Raw genomic sequence first — 25,718 nt, 5'->3', positions numbered from 1 at the left:
TAATAATAATAATAATAATAATAATAATAATAATAATAATAATAATTTTCATTTTCTTATTTTATTTTGCTTTGTCGCTGTCTCCTGCGTTTGCGAGGAAGCGCAAGGAAACAGACGAAAGAAATGGCCCAACCCACCCCCATACACAATGTACACACACACACGCCCACACACGCAAATATACATACCTATACATCTCAATGTACACATATATAAACACACACAGACACATACATATATACCCATGCACACAATTCACACTGTCTGCCCCTATTCAATCCCATCGCCACCTCGCCACACATGGAATACCATCCCCCTCCCCCCCTCATGTGTGCGAGGTAGCACTAGGAAAAGACAACAAAGGCCCCATTCGTTCACACTCAGTCTCCAGCTGTCACGCAATAATGCCCGAAACCAAAGCTCCCTTTCCACATCCAGGCCCGACACAACTTTCCATGGTTTACCCCAGACGCTTCACATGCCCTGATTCAATCCACTGACAGCACGTCAACCCCGGTATACCACATCGATCCAATTCACTCTATTCCTTGCCCACCTTTCACCCTCCTGCATGTTCAGGCCCCGATCACACAAAATCTTTTTCACTCCATCTTTCCACCTCCAATTTGGTCTCCCACTTCTCCTCGTTCCCTCCACCTCCGACACATATATCCTCTTGGTCAATCTTTCCTCACTCATTCTCTCCATGTGCCCAAACCAATTCAAAACACCCTCTTCTGCTCTCTCAACCACGCTCTTTTTATTTCCACACATCTCTCTTACCCTTACATTACTTACTCGATCAAACCACCTCACACCACACATTGTCCTCAAACATCTCATTTCCAGCACATCCACCCTCCTGCGCACAACTCTATCCATAGCCCACGCCTCGCAACCATACAACATTGTTGGAACCACTATTCCTTCAAACATACCCATTTTTGCTTTCCGAGATAATGTTCTCGACTTCCACACATTCTTCAAGGCACCCAGGATTTTCGCCCCCTCCCCCACCCTATGATTCACTTCCGCTTCCATGGTTCCATCCGCTGCCAGATCCACTCCCAGATATCTAAAACACTTTACTTCCTCCAGTTTTTCTCCATTCAAACTTACCTCCCAATTGACTTGACCCTCAACCTTACTGTACCTAATAACCTTGCTCTTATTCACATTTACTCTTAACTTTCTTCTTTCACACACTTTACCAAAATCAGTCACCAGCTTCTGCAGTTTCTCACATGAATCAGCCACCAGCGCTGTATCATCAGCGAACAACAACTGACTCACTTCCCAAGCTCTCTAATCCCCAACAGACTTCATACTTGCCCCTCTTTCCAAAACTCTTGCATTCACCTCCCTAACAACCCCATCCATAAACAAATTAAACAACCATGGAGACATCACACACCCCTGCCGCAAACCTACATTCACTGAGAACCAATCACTTTCCTCTCTTCCTACACGTACACATGCCTTACATCCTCGATAAAAACTTTTCACTGCTTCTAACAACTTGCCCCCCACACCATATATTCTTAATACCTTCCACAGAGCATCTCTATCAACTCTATCATATGCCTTCTCCAGATCCATAAATGCTACATACAAATCCATTTGCTTTTCTAAGTATTTCTCACATACATTCTTCAAAGCAAACACCTGATCCACACATCCTCTACCACTTCTGAAACCACACTGCTCTTCCCCAATCTGATGCTCTGTACATGCCTTCACCCTCTCAATCAATACCCTCCCATATAATTTACCAGGAATACTCAACAAGCTTATACCTCTGTAATTTGAGCACTCACTCTTATCCCCTTTGCCTTTGTACAATGGCACTATGCACGCATTCCGCCAATCCTCAGGCACCTCACCATGAGTCATACATACATTAAATAACCTTACCAACCAGTCAACAATACAGTCACCCCCTTTTTTAATAAATTCCACTGCAATACCATCCAAACCTGCTGCCTTGCCGGCTTTCATCTTCCGCAAAGCTTTCACTACCTCTTCTCTGTTTACCAAATCATTTTCCCTAACCCTCTCACTTTGCACACCACCTCGACCAAAACACCCTATATCTGCCACTCTATCATCAAACACATTCAACAAACCTTCAAAATACTCACTCCACCTCCTTCTCACATCACCACTACTAGTTATCACCTCCCCATTTGCGCCCTTCACTGAAGTTCCCATTTGCTCCCTTGTCTTACGCACTTTATTTACCTCCCTCCAGAACATCTTTTTATTCTCCCTAAAATTTAATGATACTCTCTCACCCCAACTCTCATTTGCCCTCTTTTTCACCTCTTGCACCTTTCTCTTGACCTCCTGTCTCTTTCTTTTATACATCTCCCACCTAATTGCATTTTTTCCCTGCAAAAGTCGTCCAAATGCCTCTCTCTTCTCTTTCACTAATAATCTTACTTCTTCATCCCACCACTCACTACCCTTTCTAATCAACCCACCTCCCACGCTTCTCATGCCACAAGCATCTTTTGCGCAATCCATCACTGATTCCCTAAATACATCCCATTCCTCCCCCACTCCCCTTACTTCCATTGTTCTCACCTTTTTCCATTCTGTACTCAGTCTCTCCTGGTACTTCCTCACAAAAGTCTCCTTCCCAAGCTCACTTACTCTCACCAACCTCTTCATCCCAACATTCACTCTTCTTTTCTGAGACCCGTACAAATCTTCACCTTAGCCTCCACAAGATAATGATCAGACATCCCTCCAGTTGCACCTCTCAGCACGTTAACATCCAAAAGTCTCTCTTTCGCGAGCCTGTCAATTAACACGTAATCCAATAACGCTCTCTGGCCATCTCTCCTACTTACATACGTATACTTATGTATATCTCGCTTTTTAAACCAGGTATTCCCAATCACCAGTCCTTTTTCAGCACCTAAATCTACAAGCTCTTCACCATTTCCATTTACAACACTGAACACCCCAAGTATACCAATTATTCCCTCAACTGCCACATTACTCACCTTTCCATTCAAATCACCCATCACTATAACCCTGTCTCGTGCATCAAAACCACTAACACTCATTCTGCTGCTCCCAAAACACTTGCCTCTCATGATCTTTCTTCTCATGCCCAGGTGCATATGCACCAATAATCACCCATCTCTCTCCATCAACTTTCAGTTTTACCCATATTAATCGAGAATTTACTTTCTTACATTCTATCACATACTCCCACAACTCCTGTTTCAGGAGTAGTGCTACTCCTTCCCTTGCTCTTGTCCTCTCACTAACCCCTGACTTTACTCCCAAGACATTCCCAAACCACTCTTCCCCTAATAATAATAATAATAATAATAATAATAATATATATATATATATATATATATATATATATATATATATATATATATATATATATATATATATATATATATATATATATATTCCCATTTTAGAAACGCGGGAGACAGCGACAAAGTATAAAAAAAAAAAAAAAAAATATATATATATATATATATATATATATATATATTTCATACTATTCGCCATTTCCCGCATTAGCGAGGTAGCGTAAAGAACAGAGGACTGGGCCTTTGAGGGAATATCTTCACCTGGCCCCCTTCTCTGTTCCTTCTTTTGGAAAAAAAAAAAATGAGAGGGGAGGATTTCCAGCCCCCCGCTCCCTTCCCTTTTAGTCGCCTTCTACGACACGCAGGGAATACGTGGGAAGTATTCTTTCTCCCTTTTCCCCAAGTATATATATATATATATATATATATATATATATATATATATATCATCCCTGATGTTGGGAAGAAAAAATTCTACCTCCGTTTTCCCCGTGTGTCGTAGACGACGACTAAAGGATGGCGAGGGGAGGGGCTGGAGAACCTCGCCTTGTATTTCAATTTCTAGAAGCCCAAACAGGAGTCAAGCAGGGAGTTTCATCTTCCTCGAATGTGTGTGGATGTAACCAAGATGAGAAAAAAGAGACAAGTAGTAAGTCTGAGAAAGAAATGTTTGCTCTGGCTCTGAGCGAGCCGATGCTCAAGGGAAAAGGGAAGAATTGTTTGGAAATGTCTTAGGAGTAAAGTTAAGTTTGGGGTTGGTGAGTGGACAAGAGTTAAGGAAGGAATAGCACTACTACTGAAGCTGGAGTGGATGGCGAGAGATGGGTGATTATCAGTGCTTATGCACCTGGCCACGAGAAGAAAGATCATGAGAGGCAAGTATTTTGGGAGCAGCCGAGTGAGTGTGTCAGCAGCTTTGGTGCACGAAACCGGGAATTAGTGATGGGTGATTTAAATGCGAAGGTAAATAACGTGACAGTTGAGGGTATAATTGGTTCGCATGGGGTACTCAGTGTTATGAATGGAAATGGTGAAGAACTTGTGGAGTTGTGTGCTGAAAAAAGACTGGTGATTGGGAAAACCTGGTTTTTAAAAAAAGTGATATTCACAAGTATACGTCTGCAAGGAAAAGAGATGCTCAACGGGCATTATTAAAGATTTATTAATTGACAGGCGTGTAAAAGACACTTTTGGATGTCCATGTGTTAAGAGGGGCAGCTGGTGGAGACGATGGTAAAGAACTATAAAGGTTTTCGAAAAAAGATGAAACAATGTCGGGGAGAAGAGAGTGGTGCGAGTGAGCATGGAAAGGAGACTCGTGTGAAGAAATACCAGCAGATATCAAGTGTATAATGGCAAAAGGTGAGAGCAGATGAAATGTGGCGAGTGGACAAGGAATGAGAGGTATTTAGAGAAGCAGTGGTGGCATGTGCAAGCGATGCATGTGGCATGCGAAAGGTAAGAGATGGGGAGATTAGAAAGAGCGGCGAGTGGTGGGATGAAAAAGTAATGTTGCTAATGAAAGAGAAAAGAGTGACGTTTGGGTAGTACTTACAGGGAAGGACTGAAAATAATTGGGATAAGTATAAGAGAAAGCGCCAGGAGGTCAAGAGGAAGGTGCAGGGGTTGAAATAGAGGGCAAATGAGATTTGGAATCAGGGAATGCCATTAAATCTTAAGGATAATAAGATGCTTTGGAAGGAGGTAAACAATTTGCGAAAGAAAAGAGAACAAATGGGAACATCGGTGAAGGGGGCAAAAGGGATAGTGATAACAGTGATGGAGTCAGGAGGAGATGGAGAGAGTGTTTTGAAGGTTTGTTGAATGTGTTTAATGATACAGTGGCAGATATAGGGTGCTTTGGTCGGGGTGGTATGCGAAGTGAGAGAGTCATGAGAGTGGTTTGGTGGAGAAAGAGGTGGTGAAAGCCTTGCAGAAGATGAACTGCGGCAAGGCAGCGGGAGTGGAATGGCACTGCTTTTGAATCTATTAAAAAAGGTAGTGACTGTGTTGTTGATTGGAAGGTAAGGATATTCAGTGTATGTATGGATCATAATGAAGTGCTTGAGCATTCGCGGAAAGCATGTATAGTACCATTGTATAAAGGCAAAGGGATTAAAGGCGCGTGTTCAAACTACAAAGGTACAAATTTGTTGAGTAAACTTGGCAAGTTGTATGGGAGGGTACTGATCGAGAGGCTGAAGGCATGCACAGAGCATCTGACTGTGGAGGAGCAGTGTGGTTTCATAAGTGACAGATGATGTGTAGATCAGGTTTCTGCTTTGAAGAATGTGGGTGAGAAATACTTAAAAAAAACAGAAGGATTTGTATGTGTTATTTATGGATTTGGAAAAGGCATATCATGGAATACTTCGTCGAAGGTCTTGAGAATATATGGCGTGGGAGGTAAGCTGCGAGAAGCAGAGAAGTTTTTATAAAGGATGGAAGGCATGTGCACGAATAGGAAAAGATGAAACCGATTGGTTCCCAGTGAAGGTCGGTCTGCGGCAAGGGTGTGTGATATCACCATGGTTCTTTAATCTGTTTATGGATGGGGTGACTAGGGAGGTAAATGAAAGAGTTTTGGAGAGAGGGGAGAGTATGCAGTATGTTGGAGATGAGAGAGCCTGGGAAGCGAGTCGGCTGATGTTCGCCGAACACACAGCACTACAGACTGACTCGAGTGAGAAACTGCGTAATTTGGTGACCGAGTTTGGAAATGTGTATAAAAGGATAACGTTGAGAGTGAATGAAAGGACATCGTTGATAAAGAGGAGAAAAAATAAAGGGGACAGGACAGAACCTTGAGGGACTGAGTTGTTGATATATATATATATATATATATATATATATATATATATATATATATATATATATATATATATATATATATATATATATATTTTTTTTTTTTTTTATCTTTTATTATACTTTGTCGCTGTCTCCCGCGTTTGCGAGGTAGCGCAAGGAAACAGACGAAAGAAATGGCCCAACCCCCCCCATACACATGCATATACATACGTCCACACACGCAAATATACATACCCACACAGCCCTCCATGGTTCACCCCAGACGCTTCACATGCCTTGCTTCAATCCACTGACAGCACGTCAACCCCGGTATACCACATCGCTCCAATTCACTCTATTCCTTGCCCTCCTTTCACCCTCCTGCATGTTCAGGCCCCGATCACACAAAATCTTTTTCACTCCATCTTTCCACCTCCAATTTGGTCTCTCTCTTCTCCTTGTTCCCTCCACCTCCGACACATATATCCTCTTGGTCAATCTTTCCTCACTCATCCTCTCCATGTGCCCAAACCACTTCAAAACACCCTCTTCTGCTCTCTCAACCACGCTCTTTTTATTTCCACACATCTCTCTTACCCTTACGTTACTCACTCGATCAAACCACCTCACACCACACATTGTCCTCAAACATCTCATTTCCAGCACATCCATCCTCCTGCGCACAACTCTATCCATAGCCCACGCCTCGCAACCATACAACATTGTTGGAACCACTATTCCTTCAAACATACCCATTTTTGCTTTCCGAGATAATGTTCTCGACTTCCACACATTCTTCAAGGCCCCCAGGATTTTCGCCCCCTCCCCCACCTTATGATCCACTTCCGCTTCCATGGTTCCATCCGCTGCCAGATCCACTCCCAGATATCTAAAACACTTCACTTCCTCCAGTTTTTCTCCATTCAAACTCACCTCCCAATTGACTTGACCCTCAACCCTACTGTACCTAATAGCCTTGCTCTTATTCACATTTACTCTTAACTTTCTTCTTCCACACACTTTTCCAAACTCAGTCACCAGCTTCTGCAGTTTCTCACATGAATCAGCCACCAGCGCCGTATCATCAGCGAACAACAACTGACTCACTTCCCAAGCTCTCTCATCCCCAACAGACTTCATACTTGCCCCTCTTTCCAAAACTCTTGCATTCACCTCCCTAACAACCCCATCCATAAACAAATTAAACAACCATGGAGACATCACACACCCCTGCCGCAAACCTACATTCACTGAGAACCAATCACTTTCCTCTCTTCCTACACGTACACATGCCTTACATCCTCGATAAAAACTTTTCACTGCTTCTAACAACTTTCCTCCCACACCATATATTTTTAATACCTTCCACAGAGCATCTCTATCAACTCTATCATATGCCTTCTCAAGATCCATAAATGCTACATACAAATCCATTTGCTTTTCTAAGTATTTCTCACATACATTCTTCAAAGCAAACACCTGATCCACACATCCTCTACCACTTCTGAAACCACACTGCTCTTCCCGAATCTGATGCTCTGTACATGCCTTCACCCTCTCAATCAATACCCTCCCATATAATTTACCAGGAATACTCAACAAACTTATACCTCTGTAATTTGAGCACTCACTCTTATCCCCTTTGCCTTTGTACAATGGCACTATGCACGCATTCCGCCAATCCTCAGGCACCTCACCATGAGTCATACATACATTAAATAACCTTACCAACCAGTCAACAATACAGTCACCCCCTTTTTTAATAAATTCCACTGCAATACCATCCAAACCTGCTGCCTTGCCGGCTTTCATCTTCCGCAAAGCTTTCACTACTTCTTCTCTGTTTACCAAATCATTTTCCCTAACCCTCTCACTTTGCACACCACCTCGACCAAAACACCCTATATCTGCCACTCTATCATCAAACACATTCAACAAACCTTCAAAATACTCACTCCATCTCCTTCTCACATCACCACTACTTGTTATCACCTCCCCATTTGCGCCCTTCACTGAAGTTCCCATTTGCTCCCTTGTCTTACGCACTTTATTTACCTCCTTCCAGAACATCTTTTTATTCTCCCTAAAATTTAATGATACTCTCTCACCCCAACTCTCATTTGCCCTTTTTTTCACCTCTTGCACCTTTCTCTTGACCTCCTGTCTCTTTCTTTTATACATCTCCCACTCAATTGCATTTTTTCCCTGCAAAAATCGTCCAAATGCCTCTCTCTTCTCTTTCACTAATACTCTTACTTCTTCATCCCACCACTCACTACCCTTTCTAATCAACCCACCTCCCACTCTTCTCATGCCACAAGCATCTTTTGCGCAATCCATCACTGATTCCCTAAATACATCCCATTCCTCCCCCACTCCCCTTACTTCCATTGTTCTCACCTTTTTCCATTCTGTACTCAGTCTCTCCTGGTACTTCCTCACACAGGTCTCCTTCTCAAGCTCACTTACTCTCACCACCCTCTTCACCCCAACATTCACTCTTCTTTTCTGAAAACCCATACAAATCTTCACCTTAGCCTCCACAAGATAATGATCAGACATCCCTCCAGTTGCACCTCTCAGCACATTAACATCCAAAAGTCTCTCTTTCGCACGCCTGTCAATTAACACGTAATCCAATAACGCTCTCTGGCCATCTCTCCTACTTACATAAGTATACTTATGTATATCTCGCTTTTTAAACCAGGTATTCCCAATCATCAGTCCTTTTTCAGCACATAAATCTACAAGCTCTTCATTTCCATTTACAACACTGAACACCCCATGTATACCAATTATTCCCTCAACTGCCACATTACTCACCTTTGCATTCAAATCACCCATCACTATGACCCGGTCTCGTGCATCAAAACCACTAACACACTCATTCAGCTGCTCCCAAAACACTTGCCTCTCTTGATCTTTCTTCTCATGCCCAGGTGCATATGCACCAATAATCACCCACCTCTCTCCATCAACTTTCAGTTTTACCCATATTAATCGAGAATTTACTTTCTTACACTATCACATACTCCCACAACTCCTGTTTCAGGAGTATTGCTACTCCTTCCCTTGCTCTTGTCCTCTCACTAACCCCTGACTTTACTCCCCAGACATTCCCAAACCACTCTTCCCCTTTACCCTTGAGCTTCGTTTCACTCAGAGCCAAAACATCCAGGTTCCTTTCCTCAAACATACTACCTATCTCTCCTTTTTTCACATCTTGGTTACATCCACACACATTTAGGCACCCCACTCTGAGCCTTCGAGGAGGATGAGCACTCCCCGCGTGACTCCTTCTTCTGTTTCCCATTTTAGAAATATATGTATATATATACATATATTTATATATATATATACATATATAATGATTATATATACATATATATATATATATATATATATATATATATATATATTCCTATGAGTCCACGGGGAAAATGTAACACGATAAGTTCCCAAGGGCACTTTCGTGTAATATCACATCATCAGGGGAGACACAAGAGAGAAATACAAGTCAGTTGATATACATCGAAGAGACGAAGCTAGGACGCCATTTGGTAAACATGTGATTGTCCAAAACATACAACGAGCGTTCATAAACTTATCATTTTACAAATTTTATCAACAATAAAGTTATCTAATTTGTATAGACCATCACTAATATTAAGATTATAATCCTTTGTGTATTTAATAATAGAAGATTCAATGATATTTCTCTTGGTAATAGAGAAATTAAAGAGAATTAAATAAACTTGAAATGGAGGAAGCTTTTCGCATTTCAAGTGAGAAGAAGCGTGCCTTTCAAATGGCAATACCGACACACTGGAAGAACCGGATGTTGGACTATTGCTATGATAAACTAAGGAAAGAATGCAATAGGCTACAAGTGTCACTAAATTGTAAGTTGGACCATCTTATTGAAAACAGCAACTGGACCAAGAACACAAACCCATCTTTTGTGGTAAACCTGTCTAATAAACAACTAAAGATTCCTTGTGTGCATTAGACTATGGTTTAAGTTTTGTGTGCTCTAACAGGGAAGCCAGCTGTGTTGATGTCACAAAGTCTTTTTGTAATTTAGAAAAATACAGTAATTTAAGTAATGATGAAATTAATATCTGTAAGGGTTTAGTGTATGCCAGTTTGTCAAAACCAGTGGAAGCTAATTGCCCTAAAAGATTCATAAGAGATATTAACACCTTAAAAAAGACAAGGATATACATATTACTAAATATTACTGTTGTGATTTTACTCAAAAGTAACTATTTATCTAAAATGAATGATCTAAATGATGACACAACATATTCTAAACTTAGTAAAAATCCCTTAGAAGCAATTAATTCTCATTTCAATAAAGAAATGAAGTTGTTGAAAGGTAACATTTCTCTTATCAAAAGTTTGTCATCTTTGTCCCCTTCATTGCCATATATGTATGGACTTATCAAAACACATAAACAGAATTTTCCAGCGATACATATAGTGAGTTCAGTAGGCTCCATCACATATAAATTGTCAAAATGGTTAGTTTCTTTATTAAGCCCTTTGGTGGGTAAGGTATCAAATTCTAATATCATGAACAAGTCTTTATTAAGCCCTTTGATGGGTAAGGTATCAAATTCTAATATCATGAACAATGTAGATTTAGTCAACAAGCTAAACAATATCAATGTTCACTCTGATTTTAAACTAGTTAGCTATGATGTTTCCTCACTTTTCACTAAGGTTCCACTTGATGACCTTTTCGAATATTTATTTGATGTCTTGGATGATATTCATTTACCTGTTTCAAAGTCTAATTTCACTGAACTGATAAAATTGTGTATAAAAGACTGTGTATTTCAATTTAATGGAGATTATTATGCTCAAAAATTTGGTATGGCAATGGGTAACCCTCTTTCACCTGTACTAAGTAATCTTTATATGGAATTTTTTGAAACAAAATTACTAAAGGATATTTTACCTTCTAATGCAATTTGGTTTAGGTATGTATATGTTCTTTGTGTTTGGCCAACAAATGAAAATTTACAAATATTTCTCCCCTTACTTAACAATTTAGTACCTTCCATCAAATTTACTGTAGAAAATGAAAATAATGGTATGTTACCATTTTTAGATTGCATGATCCATAGACAAGGAAACAAGTTTAAGTTTAGCATACACAAAAAACCCACCAATGTATGCTCATATATTCATTATTACTCATCTCAACATGACAGAGTTAAATTATCATCATTGCAATCTATGCTCCTTAGGGCATTACGTATTTACAGTCCAGAGTTTATTGATGATGAGCTTGAGAAGATATATTCTATTGGATCTAAGTTAAAGTACCCTAGATCTTTCATTGATAAATCCCTTAAGTTAGCAAAGAAATCATTTTATAGAGTTGAGCCCAAACCTCCCATTGACATAAAGAATCTTTTAGTTCTCCCTTTTTAATAATAATTTCACTTTGCTTCCCATGTTGCTTAAATCCTTTAATGTAAATGTTGCCTTTAGCAACAATAATACTATAAAGAATATCTTAATCAGGAATTCACAAGAAAATTCTCTTGGATGCATCTATAAAGTGCCTTGTGGAAAATGTGATAAATTTTATGTTGGTCAGACTGGTAAGGATCTTTCTGTTAGACTTAAGCAACATAAATATCGTATAAGAACGGGACAAGAATGAAATGCCTTGTTTAATCACGTTAAAAACTATGATCAATGTACTGACTGGAGTAACGCCATCTCAGTTATCAACTCCAACTCTATTACCAAGAGAAATATCATTGAATCTTCTATTACTAAATACACAAAGAATTATAATCTTAATATTAGTGATGGTATATACAAATTAGATAACTTTATTGTTGATAAAATTTGTAAAATGATAAGTTTATGAACGCTCGTTTTATGTTTTGGACTATCACATGTTTACCAAATGGCGTCCTAGCATCGTCTCTTCGATGTATATCAAGTGACTTACATTTCTCTCTTGTGTCTCCCCTGATGACGTGATTATTACACGAAAGTGCACTTGGGAACCTATCGTGTTTCATTTTCCCTGCGGACTCATAGGAATATCTTGATCACGCGCAAAATTATGATCCTTTCCAATATATAAATATATATTATTTTGCTTTGTCGCTGTCTCCCGCGTTAGCGAGGTAGCGCAAGGAAACAGATGAAAGAATGGCCCACCCCACCCACATACACATGTATATACATACACGTCCACACACGCAAATATGCATACCTATATATCTCAACTTACACACATACATACACACACAGACATATACATATATACACATGTACATAATTCATACTGTCTGCCTTTATTCATTCCCATCGCCATCCCGCCACACATGAAATAACAGCCCAATCCCCCCCTCATGTGCACGAGGTAGCGCTAGGAAAAGACAACAAAGGCCACATTCGTTCACACTCAGTCTCTAGCTGTCATGTAATAATGCACCAAAACCACAGCTCCCTTTCCACATCCAGGCCCCACAGAACTTTCCATGGTTTACCCCAGACGCTTCACATGCCCTGGTTCCATCCATTGACAGCACGTCGACCCCGGTATACCACGTCGTTCCACTTCGCTCTATTCCTTGGACTCCTTTCACCCTCTGCATGTTCAGGCCCCGATCACTCAAAATCTTTTTTACTCCATCTTCCCACCTCCAATTTGGTCTTCCACTTCTCCTCGTTCCCCCACCTCTGACACATATATCCTCTTGGTCAATCTTTCCTCATTCATTCTCTCCATGTGACCAAACCATTTCAAAACAACCTCCTCTGCTCTCTCAACCACACTCTTTTTATTACCACACATCTCTCTTACCCTTACATTACTTACTCGATCAAACCACCTCACACTACACATTGTCCTCAAACATCTCATTTCCAGCACATCCACCCTCCTCCGCACAACTCTATCCATAGCCCACGCCTCGCAACCATATAACATTGTTGGAACCACTATTCCTTCAAACATACCCATTCTTGCTTTCCGAGATAACGTTCTCGACTTCCACACTTTCTTCAACGCTCCCAGAACTTTCGCCCCCCCCCCCCACCCTATGATTCACTATCGCTTTCATGCTTCCATCCGCTGCCAAATCCACTCTCAGATATCTAAAACACTTCACTTCCTCCTGTTTTTCTCCATTCAAACTTACCTCCCAACTGACTTGTCCCTCAACCCTACTGTACCTAATAACCTTGCTCTTATTCACGTATACTCTCACCTTTCTTCTTTCACACACTTTACCAAACTCAGTCACCAGCTCCTGCAGTTTCTCACATGAATCAGCCACCAGCGATGTATCATCAGCGAACAATAACTGACTCACTTCTCAAGCTCTCTCATCCACATCAGACAGCATACTTGCCCCTCTTTCCAAAACTCTTGCATTCACCTCCCTAACCACCCCATCCATAAACAAATTAAACAACCATGGAGACATCACACACCCCTGCCGCAAACCTACATTCACTCAGAACCAATCACTTTCCTCTCTTCCTACACGTACACATGCCTTACATCCTTCATAAAAAAATTTCACTGCTTCTAACAACTTGCCTCACACACCATATATCCTAAATACCTTCCACAGAGCATCTCTATCAACTCTATCATATGCCTTCTCCAGATCCATAAATGCTACAGACAAATCCATTTGCTTTTCTAGTATTTCTCAGATATTCTTCAAAGCAAGCACCTGATCCACACATCCTCTACCACTTCTCAAACCACACTGCTCTTCCACAATCTGATGCTCCGTACATGCCTTCACTCTCTCAATAAATACCCTCAATATGATTTTCCAGGAATACTCAACAAACTTAAACCTCTGTAATTTGAGCACTCACTTTTATCCCCTCTGCCTTTGTACAATGGCACTATGCAAGCATTTCGCCAATCCTCAGCCACCTCACAATGAGTCACACATACATTAAAAATAACCTTACCAACCAGTCAACAATACAGTCACCCCCTTTTTTAATAAATTCCACTGCAATACCATCCAAACCCGCTGCCTTGCCGGCTTTCATCTTCCGCAAAGCTTTTACTTCCTCTTCTCTGTTTACCAAATAATTTTCCCTAACCCTCTCACTTTGCACACCACCTCGACCAAAACACCCTATATCTGCCACTCTATCATCAAACACTTTCAACAAACCTTCAAAATACTCACTTCATCTTCTCACATCACCTCTACTTATCATCTCCCCATTTGCCCCCTTCACTGATGTTCCCATTTGCTCCCTTGTCTTACGCACTTTATTTACCTCCTTCCAAAACATCTTTTTATTCTCCCTAAAATTTAATGATACTCTCTCACCCCAACTCTCATTTGCCCTCTTTTTCACCTTTGCGTTCGTTGTGTCTATGACAGAGAATTTGTATGCTTAGGTAAGCCACGTGGTGACTTGGGAGGTCCCAAGAGATTCCTCGACGTGTCCCACGTGTACCTCTGATCTCACACACCTCGATGTGAGTGGCCAAGCTTAGCAGTGTACCTCGCAATCGGCCGCTAATTGTTTCTTCAGGTCCCATGGTGAAGTGAACCGGGGTCAGCCACGAGGTCATTGCTGGGAAAGTTCGCCCACCCATTCTGGTTGTGTCATCAGAGATGCAGGGCTGGGCCGTCAGATGGTATTAGGGCCGGACCTTAGGCCTCCTCCAGCCAATCACGTCGGGATGAGGGCGTGACAATCAGTCTCTTGACCAATTAAAGGTAATTGTGGTCATTCCGATCTATCATAGCCATAGGTGGTGGGTCAAGGCGTGCCTAGCTGTTCCCGCCTGGCTGTTCACCAGTCCGCTGGCAATACTAGAGACTCTAGCTAAGAAGAGAGTCCAGGGCAGGCTCATCGGTTGGATCCAGGACTACCTGATGCATCGCCAGGAACGAGTACGATTCCAAGGAGTCGCCTCGTCATACAAGCCCCTCGAAAATGGCACCCCACAAGGAGGCATCCTCAGCCCAACACTCTTCAACATCCTGATGGAGAACCTTGTGAAGCTCCCCTTCAGGTCTACAGCTAAGCTCCTCTGCTACGCTGATGATCTCCAGCTGATAGTGCGAGGGTGCAGGAGAGTCAATAACGCTCAACACGCGCTTAAGCTGATTGAAAATGAGTGCAACAGACTGGGGCTCAAGATAAACCCAAACAAGACAAGGGCGATGGCCCACTGCTCCACGAGACCAGACAGGATGCTCTCCCTTCAGGGAACGCCGCTAACCTGGGCCGACACCCACCAGTGTCTTGGAGTGTGGTGTGACCACAAGCTCAGCTTCAGGACGCAGCTTCAGTATCTCCGACAGAGAACAAGAAACAGAAAACCTAATGAGGTCGCTGACTAGCCCAGCCGCTGGGGCAAACATGGAGGTGCTCAGGACCTACTACACCGCCGCCATCAGATCGCTTGTAGACCGACCACTGTGCTCCAGCGCTCATTGGCCTGAGGGATGACCAAGTGACCAACATGGAGGTCATCCAAAATAATGCTCTCAGGATCATGCTGGGAGCTCCCACGTGGACCAGGATCTGCAACCTGCAGATGGAGACTGGACTACCACCCCTAGCAGCAAGAGTCAAACAGATGACAGTGGCGGCCCTAGCCAAGATCTGCAGGTCAAGCAATCCCTCCATCACGAAAGCCAAAATCCAGGCCGCCACATCACCGAGACCACAGGACGCGAGGAACCTCCTGGTCGCACGTGGCGGCCAACATCATCCACGCCTACCGAGCGGAGACATCCACACTGCAGACGGAAGACGCACCACACCATCGGTATAGTGTACCACCTCCATGGGACCCTCCACCTTCGCAGTCACAATATTAGGAGACAAAAAGTCTGGCCTCCAGCATGAAGACATCAAAAGACTAAGACGCCTGCTGGAGCTGTGGCATACTTCACAGACGGATCAGTGAACCAGACAGGTGAGGGAAGGTCGGGAGCGGCCATCCACACACAAGGTCATACACGTCTCTGGAGGCTGTCAAATGGCTGCTCCACACTACAAACGGAGCTGGTAGCCATCTCCAAAGCCCTGGAACATGCAGCCACCTCGCACTCGAAGCCCGTGATAATACACACAGACTCCAAGTCATCAGTGCAAGCGCTGCAACACAGCCGCCCAAAGGACATCAAGCTTGTCACCTCGATCCTCGCTCAACTCCAAGAGCTGCGGCGACAGGGACGTCCCGTCACCATACACTGGATCCCCAGTCACGTGGGAATCGAGGGAAACGAGACAGCAGACGAGGCAGCTAAAGCAGCTACATGTTTCAACAACAATCAGGTGCACGTTCCAGTGAGCCTGCAACAAATGAAGCACCAGCTACAGAAAGCAGCAAGGCTCTGGATCAAGAAGAATCTCCTGGACGCCTACAATGCCGGATCCACGTCAGTCATGTGGTACATGGTGGCCACATCATTGGAGCCACCATATAACGACAGAGACATGAGCAGGAAACCCTAGTCAATCTACACCGTCTACGACTGGGGTACCAATACAGCTGGCAAAGAACTGACGGCGTCATCAAGGACTGCGTCTACTGCCAGGAGCCGTCAACGCGCCCATTGGAACACTACATGCTGGACTGTCAAGTGACACAAAGTCTCCGTGAAAGAGTCCCTGATTTCAGTGAGGAAGAAGACGTACTACCAGCGGCCTCACTATTTCAGAGGATTCGAAGAAACCATATGGGACACCTACTACAGACCGTAAGGGAATTCCCACCTCCCAAGTGAGAATAAATCAAGACTAGTAGAAACCAGGGAACGGGCCACCAACAGGCAAAGGCCCGTGTCGGACCAACAGGTCCGACGATCTTAACAACAATAACAACATCTAGGATTTAATCCTGGTGTTTGCTTTCATCCCCTAACATTAAGATAACGTTATCCAGTGTGCGTAACAAATATAACTGACGTTCTTGTCAGGGATTCGTAACAATATATATATATATATATATATATATATATATATATATATATATATATATATATATATATATATATATATATTCCCTGGGGATATGGGAAAAAGAATACTTCCCACGTATTCCCTGCATGTCATACAAGGCGACTAAAAGGGGATTGAGCGGGGGCTGGAAATTCTCCCCTCCAATTTTCACTTTTCCAAAAGAAGGAACAGAGAAGGGGCCAAGTGAGGCTTTTCCCTTAGGTTCAGCAGGGTTTAGGGACAAGTTAGTTGGGATATAAGTTTGAGTGGAGAAAATTTAGAGGAGGTGAAGTGTTCTAGATATCTGGGAGTGGACTTAGCAGCAAATGGAACCATGGAAGCGGGAGTCATCGGGTGGGGGAGGGGGGGGGGGAGATTCTGGGAGCGATGACAGTGTGGAGGGAGAGAACGTAATCTCGGAGAGGAAAGATGGGTACGTTTGATGGAATGGTAGTTCCAACAATATCAAATGCTGCGAGGCATGGGCTATAGAAAGGGTTGTGCGGAGGAGGGTGGATGTGTTGGAAAGAAAATATCTTAGGACAATATGTGGTGTGAGGGGGTTTGACCGAGTAAGTAATGAAAGGTTATGAGATATGTGGAAATAAAGAGAGTGGTTGAGAGAGTAGAAAAGGGCGAGTTGAAATAGTTTGGACATATGGAGAGAATGAGTGAGGAAAGGTTGATAAAAAGGATATATGTGTCAGAAGTGAAGGGAACAACGAGAAGCGGGAGACCAAACTGGAGATGGAAGGATAGAGTGAAAAAGATCTGAGCGATCAGGGCCTGAACATGCAGTAGGGTGAAACGCGTGCATGGAAAAGAGTGAATTGGAACGATGTATACTAGGGTCACCGTGCCGTCAATGGACTGAGTAAGGGCATTTACTCTCACTTTTCTCCTTTCACACACACTTCCAATCTCAGTCACCAACTTCTGCAGGTTCTCAACCACCAGTACTGTATTGATTACCGTTTCCAGCGATAGCGAAGTACCGGTAGGAGAAGAACAAAGGCCGCATCCACTCTCATCCATTCTCTAAGTGTCATACGTGATGCACGGAACCACAGCTCCCGATCCACAACCAGGCCCCACAGACCTTATCATGGTTTGTCACGGATGTTTCATGTCCTAGTTCAGTCCACTGACAGCACGTCGACCCATGTATACCAAATCGTTCGAATTCACTATCCTGTGCACACCTTTCACCCTCCTGCATGTTCAGCTCCGATCGCTGAAAATGTTTTTCACTCCATCCTTCCATCTCCAATTTGTTCTCCCCGTTCTTCTTGTTCACTCCAAATCTGACACATATATCCTCTTTTTCAACCCTTCCTCACTCATCCTCTATATTAACAAAACAGTTTTTATTACCACACACATCTCTCACCCTTTCATTTCTTACTGGATCAAACCACCTAACCCCACATTTTGTCTTCAAACATTTAATTTCCAACACATCCAACCTCTTTCGTACAACCATATCTATAGCTCATGCCTCGCAACCATATAATAGTGATGGACTACTATTCCTTCAAACATCCCCATTTTTACCATCCTAGATAACGACCTCACTTTTCATACATTCTTCAGTGCTCCCCGAACCTTCACCCTACCACCCACATCCCACCCACCCACCCTCTGGCTCACTTCCGCATCCATGGATCCATTTGCTGCCAAGTCCACTCCCAGGTATCTAAAATACCTCAGTTCCTACAATTTCTCTTCATTCAAGCTTATACCCCAACTAACCTGTCCCTCAACTCCGCTACACCACCCTTTTATTCACATTTACTCTCAAAACATCCAAACTCAATCACCACCATCAGTTTCACACTCGAATCTTTCATCAGTGCTATATCAACATCAAACAACAAATCACTCACTTCCCAGACACTTACATCCCCTACACATTGCATGTTCGCACCTCTCACCAAGACTCTCGCATGTACTTCCCTCACCACTCTATCTATAAACAAACTAAACCACCATGGTGACCTCACACACCCCTGCCGCAGACCAAACCTTTACTCGGAACAATTCACTGTACTCTCTTTCTTCTCGTAAACATGCCTTACACTTTTGATAAAAGCTTCTCACTGCTTCTAGCAGCTTTCCTTCCACACCATTTATTCTGAAGACCTTGCACAAGGCATACCTATCAACCCTATCATATACTTTCTTCAGATCCATAAATGTCACATATAAAACCATCAGTTTCTCTAAACATTTCATACACAATCCTCTACCACTTCTGAAACCACAATGTCCCACCCCTATCTGATGCTCTGTATATACCTCCTCTCTTTTAATCACTAACCTCCCATACAACTTACCAGGTGCACTCAACAAACTTATACCTCAGTAATTTGAACACTCACCCTTAATCTCCTTGCCTTTATATAATGACACTATAAATGCATTCCGCCAATCCTCTTGACTCACCATGATCCATAAATACAATGAAAATCCTAAATAACCAACGAACACCACATTCACCCCCTTTTTTTATAAATTCGTCAGCAATATACCATCCACAGCATCCGCCTTGCCACATTTCATCCCTCATAAGGCTTTCATTATATCTTCTCTTTTCACCAAACCACTTTCCCTGACTCGCTTACTTCGCATACCACCCCGACCTAAACACCCTGCATCTGCCACCCTATCATCAAACAATCAACAGCCCTTCAAATTACTTACTCCATTTCCTCCTCATTTCATCATTACCTGCTACCACTTCCGCTTTTGCCACCTTCACCGATGTTCCTATTTGTTCTCTTGTTTTTCGCACATTATCAACTTCCTTCCAAACCATTTTCTTTTTATTCTCCCAACAGTTTACTGATACTCGCGCATCCCAACTCTCATTTGCCCCCCTTTTTTTAACCCCTGCAACTTCCTCTTGACCTACCGCTTTCTCTTATACATCCCCCCCGCATATGCACTCTTCCAAGTACCGCCCAAACGCCTCTCTTTTCTCTCTCACTAGCAACTTTACTTCATTCCAACACTCACCACCCTTTCCAATCTGCCCATCTACCCCCTTTCGCATGCCACATGCATCTTTCGCTCATGCCATATTACTTCCCTAAATACCTCCCATTTTTCACCCACTCCCCTTGCTTCGGTTATTCTCACCTTCTGCCATTCTACCCTCGATCTCTCCTATCATTTCTTCACAAGGAGTCACCACCACTTTTAAGACAACCCATTCGTGGGCCAATCAGGCCTCCTGTTGCCTGTCTTTATCATGTAAACTCTCTTCTCACCGACATTATTTCTTTTTTTCTTAAAACCTCTACACATATTCACTCTTGCCTCCACAAGACAGTGATCGCATATCCCACCAGCTGCCGCTCTCAGCACATTTTCATCGAAAAGTCTCTTTTACAGCATGTCAATTAATATGTTATACAATATGCCCGTTAACCATCTTTCCAACCCACATACGTATACTTGAGTATGTTCCTCATTTTCATCCAGGTATTCCAGGTTATCTATTCATCTGAGCAATATTTTGTTTAAGAGTTTTATCTCATGCAGGCCTAGCTAAGGTTCAACTATATTAGGTTCTTGGGGACATACGTGAGAAGGAATCCACTACAGTTCGACCTGAATACTCGCACATCTGTATATAAAAAATGTCATTTTTTGGCTTTGGAGGACGAGAGGCTGGGGCATTTAAACGAAGAAATTATTGTTCTGTATAAACGAACAAATATGGAGATCGGGGTATTCTTCCCTTAAAGAAATTCTCTGCTGAAGATGACAGTGACAGCGGGGAAAAAGCACAGGATTTTCAATGGATGACATTTTCTAATCTTTCGAGAATTTAGGGAAAAAAAATATAGGTCGTCCACCCCAATGGTGCCCCACAGACCATTGCTCTCGGGCCTGTAACTGTTCCTATCGTGGCAGTCTCCCGGTGTTTAGTGAGGCGCGACAGGTCAGGTCAGGTCAGCCTTCCCCTGACTGTTCATGAAAGCTGGAACACTGAAGTTGCCCCTCGACCACAACAGTGACCGGAAGGCCAAGGCGGGGTATGGTAACTTCCTGGTAAGGAAGAATTTCCTGATCGTGCTGTTGTACTAATTACGGAACAACATCGACTGCCATAATCAAACTGTTTGTGGTTGTAGTTTTACTGTTTGTGGTTGTAGCTTAACTGTTTGTGGTTGTAGTTTTAACAAGCTCAGGAACTATGAGTATGATAACTGGTGAACTACGCACTTTGAAAGGTAGACAGATGCCCACTTCTTCATTCTAACATTCCTCTAACATCATACTGACGCACAACCCACTAGTGTGTTTCGGCCTCCTGTTGACCATTAGGGTTGTGAAGGTTCATGACTAGTTACGTAGGTAAGTATGGTCATGTCTGCGGGGTCGACCCAACTGATTTGTGCCGGTAGCCCCGGCAAAATTATCGTGCACCCCAGGCTTATCCTGTGAGCGGTAGCGCCAAAGAATTACAGAGGCTACATAGGATCTGCGGGAGATGGTTACCAGCCAAGGTGTCGGGAAGTAGTCTTTCCCAGACTCGTGCATTTCATGCAATGCCATAACTTTTGAGCATATGACTCCTGTTTGTGTGGAGTGAAATTCACTGGTTTCACGACGTGTGTTCCCACAATTATCTGGAGACGTTACGAGGATCACCAAGAAAAAGCTCGACTCCTATCACGCACCAGACCTAGCAGTACGTGATCCTCTTGCGTCGCCTGTTGTAGCGACGAGGAATACAGTGTAATCACGGGACTGACTTTAATATTCTTCCCAGAACGCTTGGTACAGTTAGTTCTTTCAACATTGAACGTACATTAGAAGGTGATCACGGGACACACAAGTACTATTCTTAAGGAACAACGTTTGTGCATGGTAAAGCAAAGATATACAAGCCAAGAGGATCACCAGAACCATCTTAACATCCACGCCATAATTAAGGTCGTATCCTCCTACAGTGTCAACAACTGTTACAGGAAAAAAGGCGGCAACCTAAAACCAGCTTTAGAGAACCGAGTGATCTAAGGACAACATTTACACACACGAATGAACTTCAGTTAAGTTACTGTAACTAATAAGAACGATAAAACATTATCGAACCTCAGACTGGAAGAAGTTAATGGAATTTTATTAACATAAAAATTGATGCCACATCAACCTACAGACGATGATAAGACTTAACCAGGAAACAACTGTAAACTTCATTTCAGCATCAACTGACTGCTGTAAGAACGTTATGTTTCGTAATGATGAAAACAAAAAAAACAAAAAATGCCAATACAACCACCTTTTCAAACAATCTATCAAACACAAGCCCGACTGCCCACAGGAACAAGATCCTTATGAATGTAGCCAGTCCATTTTGTGTATTTACTGTAACGGAAAACAAGTGGCTCAAGAAAAATGACGTTCACAAACTATCCACTACTGCCCGAGCCTGCAGCAGAGCACAACAACACAGTCATGTCAACAAGGCAGAACTTGTATCAAGCCTTGTCCACTACCCAGAGCCAAAGTGCTGCCACAAACTCCACCCCGGCCTCTCTGGTAACAAGGATCCTCACTACAGTTCTATCCAGTACCGCGCGGCTAAATATTCGACTATCTTAAAACCGATGCCTCAAGTCGAGTAACTTTGGAAGCGATGACACTTCGCCATACAAAGTCCAGTGAACACGCCACCAGGTGCACACCAAGATAATGAACCTATATATCAAATGACATACCATAAAAAACACTGCTCTAAATTAGCACACATTAGGCAAATAACATACCTAATTACTGGCACTTTAGCCAGGCCATCATTTGTACATGTCCCCAGTGTCAAAACAGATCTGTACCACAAACGACCTGATTACGTGTCACCTGACTGCATTAATGTCAAATTAAACCCTTGCGTTGTTTTTATCAACATGAACAAATGAAAGACCCATCAAATACGATCTCTTTGACGTTGAGCACATATGTTCATTAGGTATCCCACGTGTAATTACCAGTACTGTATAGGAAGGGAGCTTCACACTCGTGAGGTCCCAACTCTTGAAAATTCTTTACAGTCACATAATCTCTTTAATTCATGTATGCTGTCTGCATCATCCATGTCTTCAGTCACAGTGTTCTATTCATGCACCATTCCTACAGTATAAAGCACTTCCTTATATCTTGCCTAAGTTTCATGTCCTCAAGTCGTCCTTCCTCCTCCATCTCTCCTAGAACTGCTCCCTCTCTACACCAGCGATCTGCTTTAAAAATCTAAAGACTGTGATTAGGTTGCCCTTCACTCTTTTCTTTTTCATTGTGGTCAAATCTAAAGCCTTTAGCCATTTTGTGTAACTCTGCTCTAGTACCAGTCTTGTTGCTCTCCTCTGGATCTTGTGTGTTTGTGCTTCTTTAGGCGCGGTGATTATTCACGATTATCTATCACGTGAACAGCTTGATGAATAATTCTCTATCATGAACCTGAGTGGTAATTATACATTTGCTAACTGACAGCTGTTCTTAACTATTCGGCTAAAGAGGGGCTCTGACGACAGGGTTGAGAAAATGTAGACTCCCAAGTCTTCTCGCACAGATTCCTGCAGCTTACTTCCTGGTAGATAGTACCCATGTCAAGGCCTTCTCTCACTCTGATCCGCCCTCATTACTTTGCATTAACTTAGGTTGAACTTCACCAATCATTTATCACACCAACTTAGGATTGTGTCTAGGTCCCCATGTAAACTGATGCAATCCTCCCCGCTTTTCACTCTCCTCATGACCTTGGCATAATCTGCCAACATAATGAGGGGAGTACATACCTTCTGGCTGACCATCCTCATAGATAAAGATGAGCAGTGGTCCCAGAACCAGATGAGAACCCTGCGGCACACCGCTGGTGACCAACTCATTATGAGAAGGCTCCAGATATGCGTCCTTTGATCCCTTCTACTAAGAACCTGCCATCCATCGAAGGAGTCCCCTCATTCCTGCCTGGTTATACAGTGTGTGTGTGTGTGTGTGTGTGTGTGTGTGTGTGTGTGTGTGTGTGTATGCGCGCGCGCGTTACAGAGGGTTTACACAAGGACTACCCAGTCCCTTATCATGTGATGAGCCGTGGAGGGCTCGGACATCAATAGTTGGCAGTTAACTACAGTGGAGTAAACGAGTCAGAAAGCAACCACTGGCAATGCAGAAAATATACCCATATCCTTCGTCGATACTGTTACAACTCAGCCGGGCAGTAACCCTTAAGATGCCGTGGGGGACGGCAGATGAGTTCTGCGCTACCTAAGCAATAAAGAAAATGTATACAGAAAAAGCGTTTAAATTTATATGATTAATAGGCGCTGACGGACTCCGCCTGCAAGAGGGAAGTCATCTTTAGCGAGGCAGCATCATCAGGAGCAGAGTCGCGTGAAAATCTTCTCCATATACGAGTTCATCATCAACACCCTGCAACTGGAAGTAGCTGTAGCACCTCCCGGAAAAGGTGTCCTGAAGTATTTCCACGACCTCTTTCTAGTGTAAATGTCCTGAGGCATTAATAACAATAATATAAATAATATAACCAGCAGGATAATGAAACACACATTAACGGGAATTATAATATGACTGCATAGTCGTATGCGTATATATCATGCCACTAGGAAGGAGTCATGGTATGCCTGGCAGTGTTGTACTGTGATCATATATTCTAATGATAATATCTCATCCTGCGCGTACGTAACAAGTTATTATGTTGATATGAATGTCATTTTTGCAGAAGCTCTTTTGTACAGTGTGTGTGTGTGTGTGTGTGTGTGTGTGTGTGTGTATTTGCCCTGCGCGGGATGGGCAGTTTTCCAGTCATGGATCCCATCTCTACCATACTTTCTAAGCTTCAGTATGTTGTACACATTCACTTCCTCATAAGACTCAGTTTATTCCTTTCCTCCACTTCTCGTATACAGATGTACTTCGTTATATCTTATCGAGCAAGTTTCCTGCTTGATTTCATGCTATGACCTTAAGCTGTTCTATATTTGTATCCTTTGACGTACTATTCACTGTTGACATCATCAAACTGGTTCAAAAACAATAGTTGTGATCAGGTTACCCCTTACTCTTCTTTCTTCCACGGTGAACAAATCTATGGCATCTATCCATTCCCTGTAACTCGGCTCTCTTAATTCTGGTTCCATCTTAATTTCATGCCTTGCTGTGCACTTCTTCTTTCCGTGTAGTGACCAAACTGAGATGTACGTTGTAATTTTGGCCTAATGTAGGATGAGAACAGCTTGCTGAATATTTTCTTATCCCTGTACTTGAATGCTATTCCAATATCATCAGCCACTAGAGAGTTTGTATCCTTTCCCATTCTCCGAAGGCGGCACTCTGGTGACAGATCAGACACGATGTCTACTACCAAGCTAATGTCACTCATACAATCCTGCGGCTGATAAGGCGTTTGCCTGTCATAGGCTTTAGAGATCTGCCCCTACAGCTCGGGCTGGCTCCTAGTTATTGGGACGCTGACGGTGAAGCTGGTCGGCAAAGCTGTTGAAAGCCGCGCCCCACAGGCACCCCATAGCCTTATACATACGTACCTGGTGTGGTACACCTTATACATACGTACTCTTCCAGCGC

At 42.8% G+C, this 25,718-nt stretch overlaps 2 protein-coding genes across 24 annotated transcripts in view; one reads left to right on the top strand and one right to left on the bottom strand.

Annotated features, from left to right (window-relative positions):
- lap (phosphatidylinositol-binding clathrin assembly protein lap) overlaps positions 1 to 25,718 on the bottom strand; it is an 806,852-nt gene that overhangs the window by 576,984 nt on the left and 204,150 nt on the right. The gene's annotated exons all lie outside the window — the stretch shown is intronic.
- Positions 15,622 to 16,987, top strand: LOC139750702 (uncharacterized). Its single transcript, XM_071665379.1, has 2 exons — positions 15,622 to 15,930; positions 16,023 to 16,987. The coding sequence occupies exons 1-2, from the start codon at positions 15,622 to 15,624 to the stop codon at positions 16,620 to 16,622; spliced, it is 909 nt and encodes a 302-aa protein (XP_071521480.1). The 3' UTR covers positions 16,623 to 16,987.

The sequence above is a fragment of the Panulirus ornatus genome, chromosome 10, assembly GCF_036320965.1.
Source record: "Panulirus ornatus isolate Po-2019 chromosome 10, ASM3632096v1, whole genome shotgun sequence".
NCBI classification, from domain to species: domain Eukaryota; kingdom Metazoa; phylum Arthropoda; class Malacostraca; order Decapoda; family Palinuridae; genus Panulirus; species Panulirus ornatus.
The sequence above is the reverse complement of the archived record's forward strand: the minus strand, read 5'-3'. Positions and strand labels throughout refer to the sequence as shown.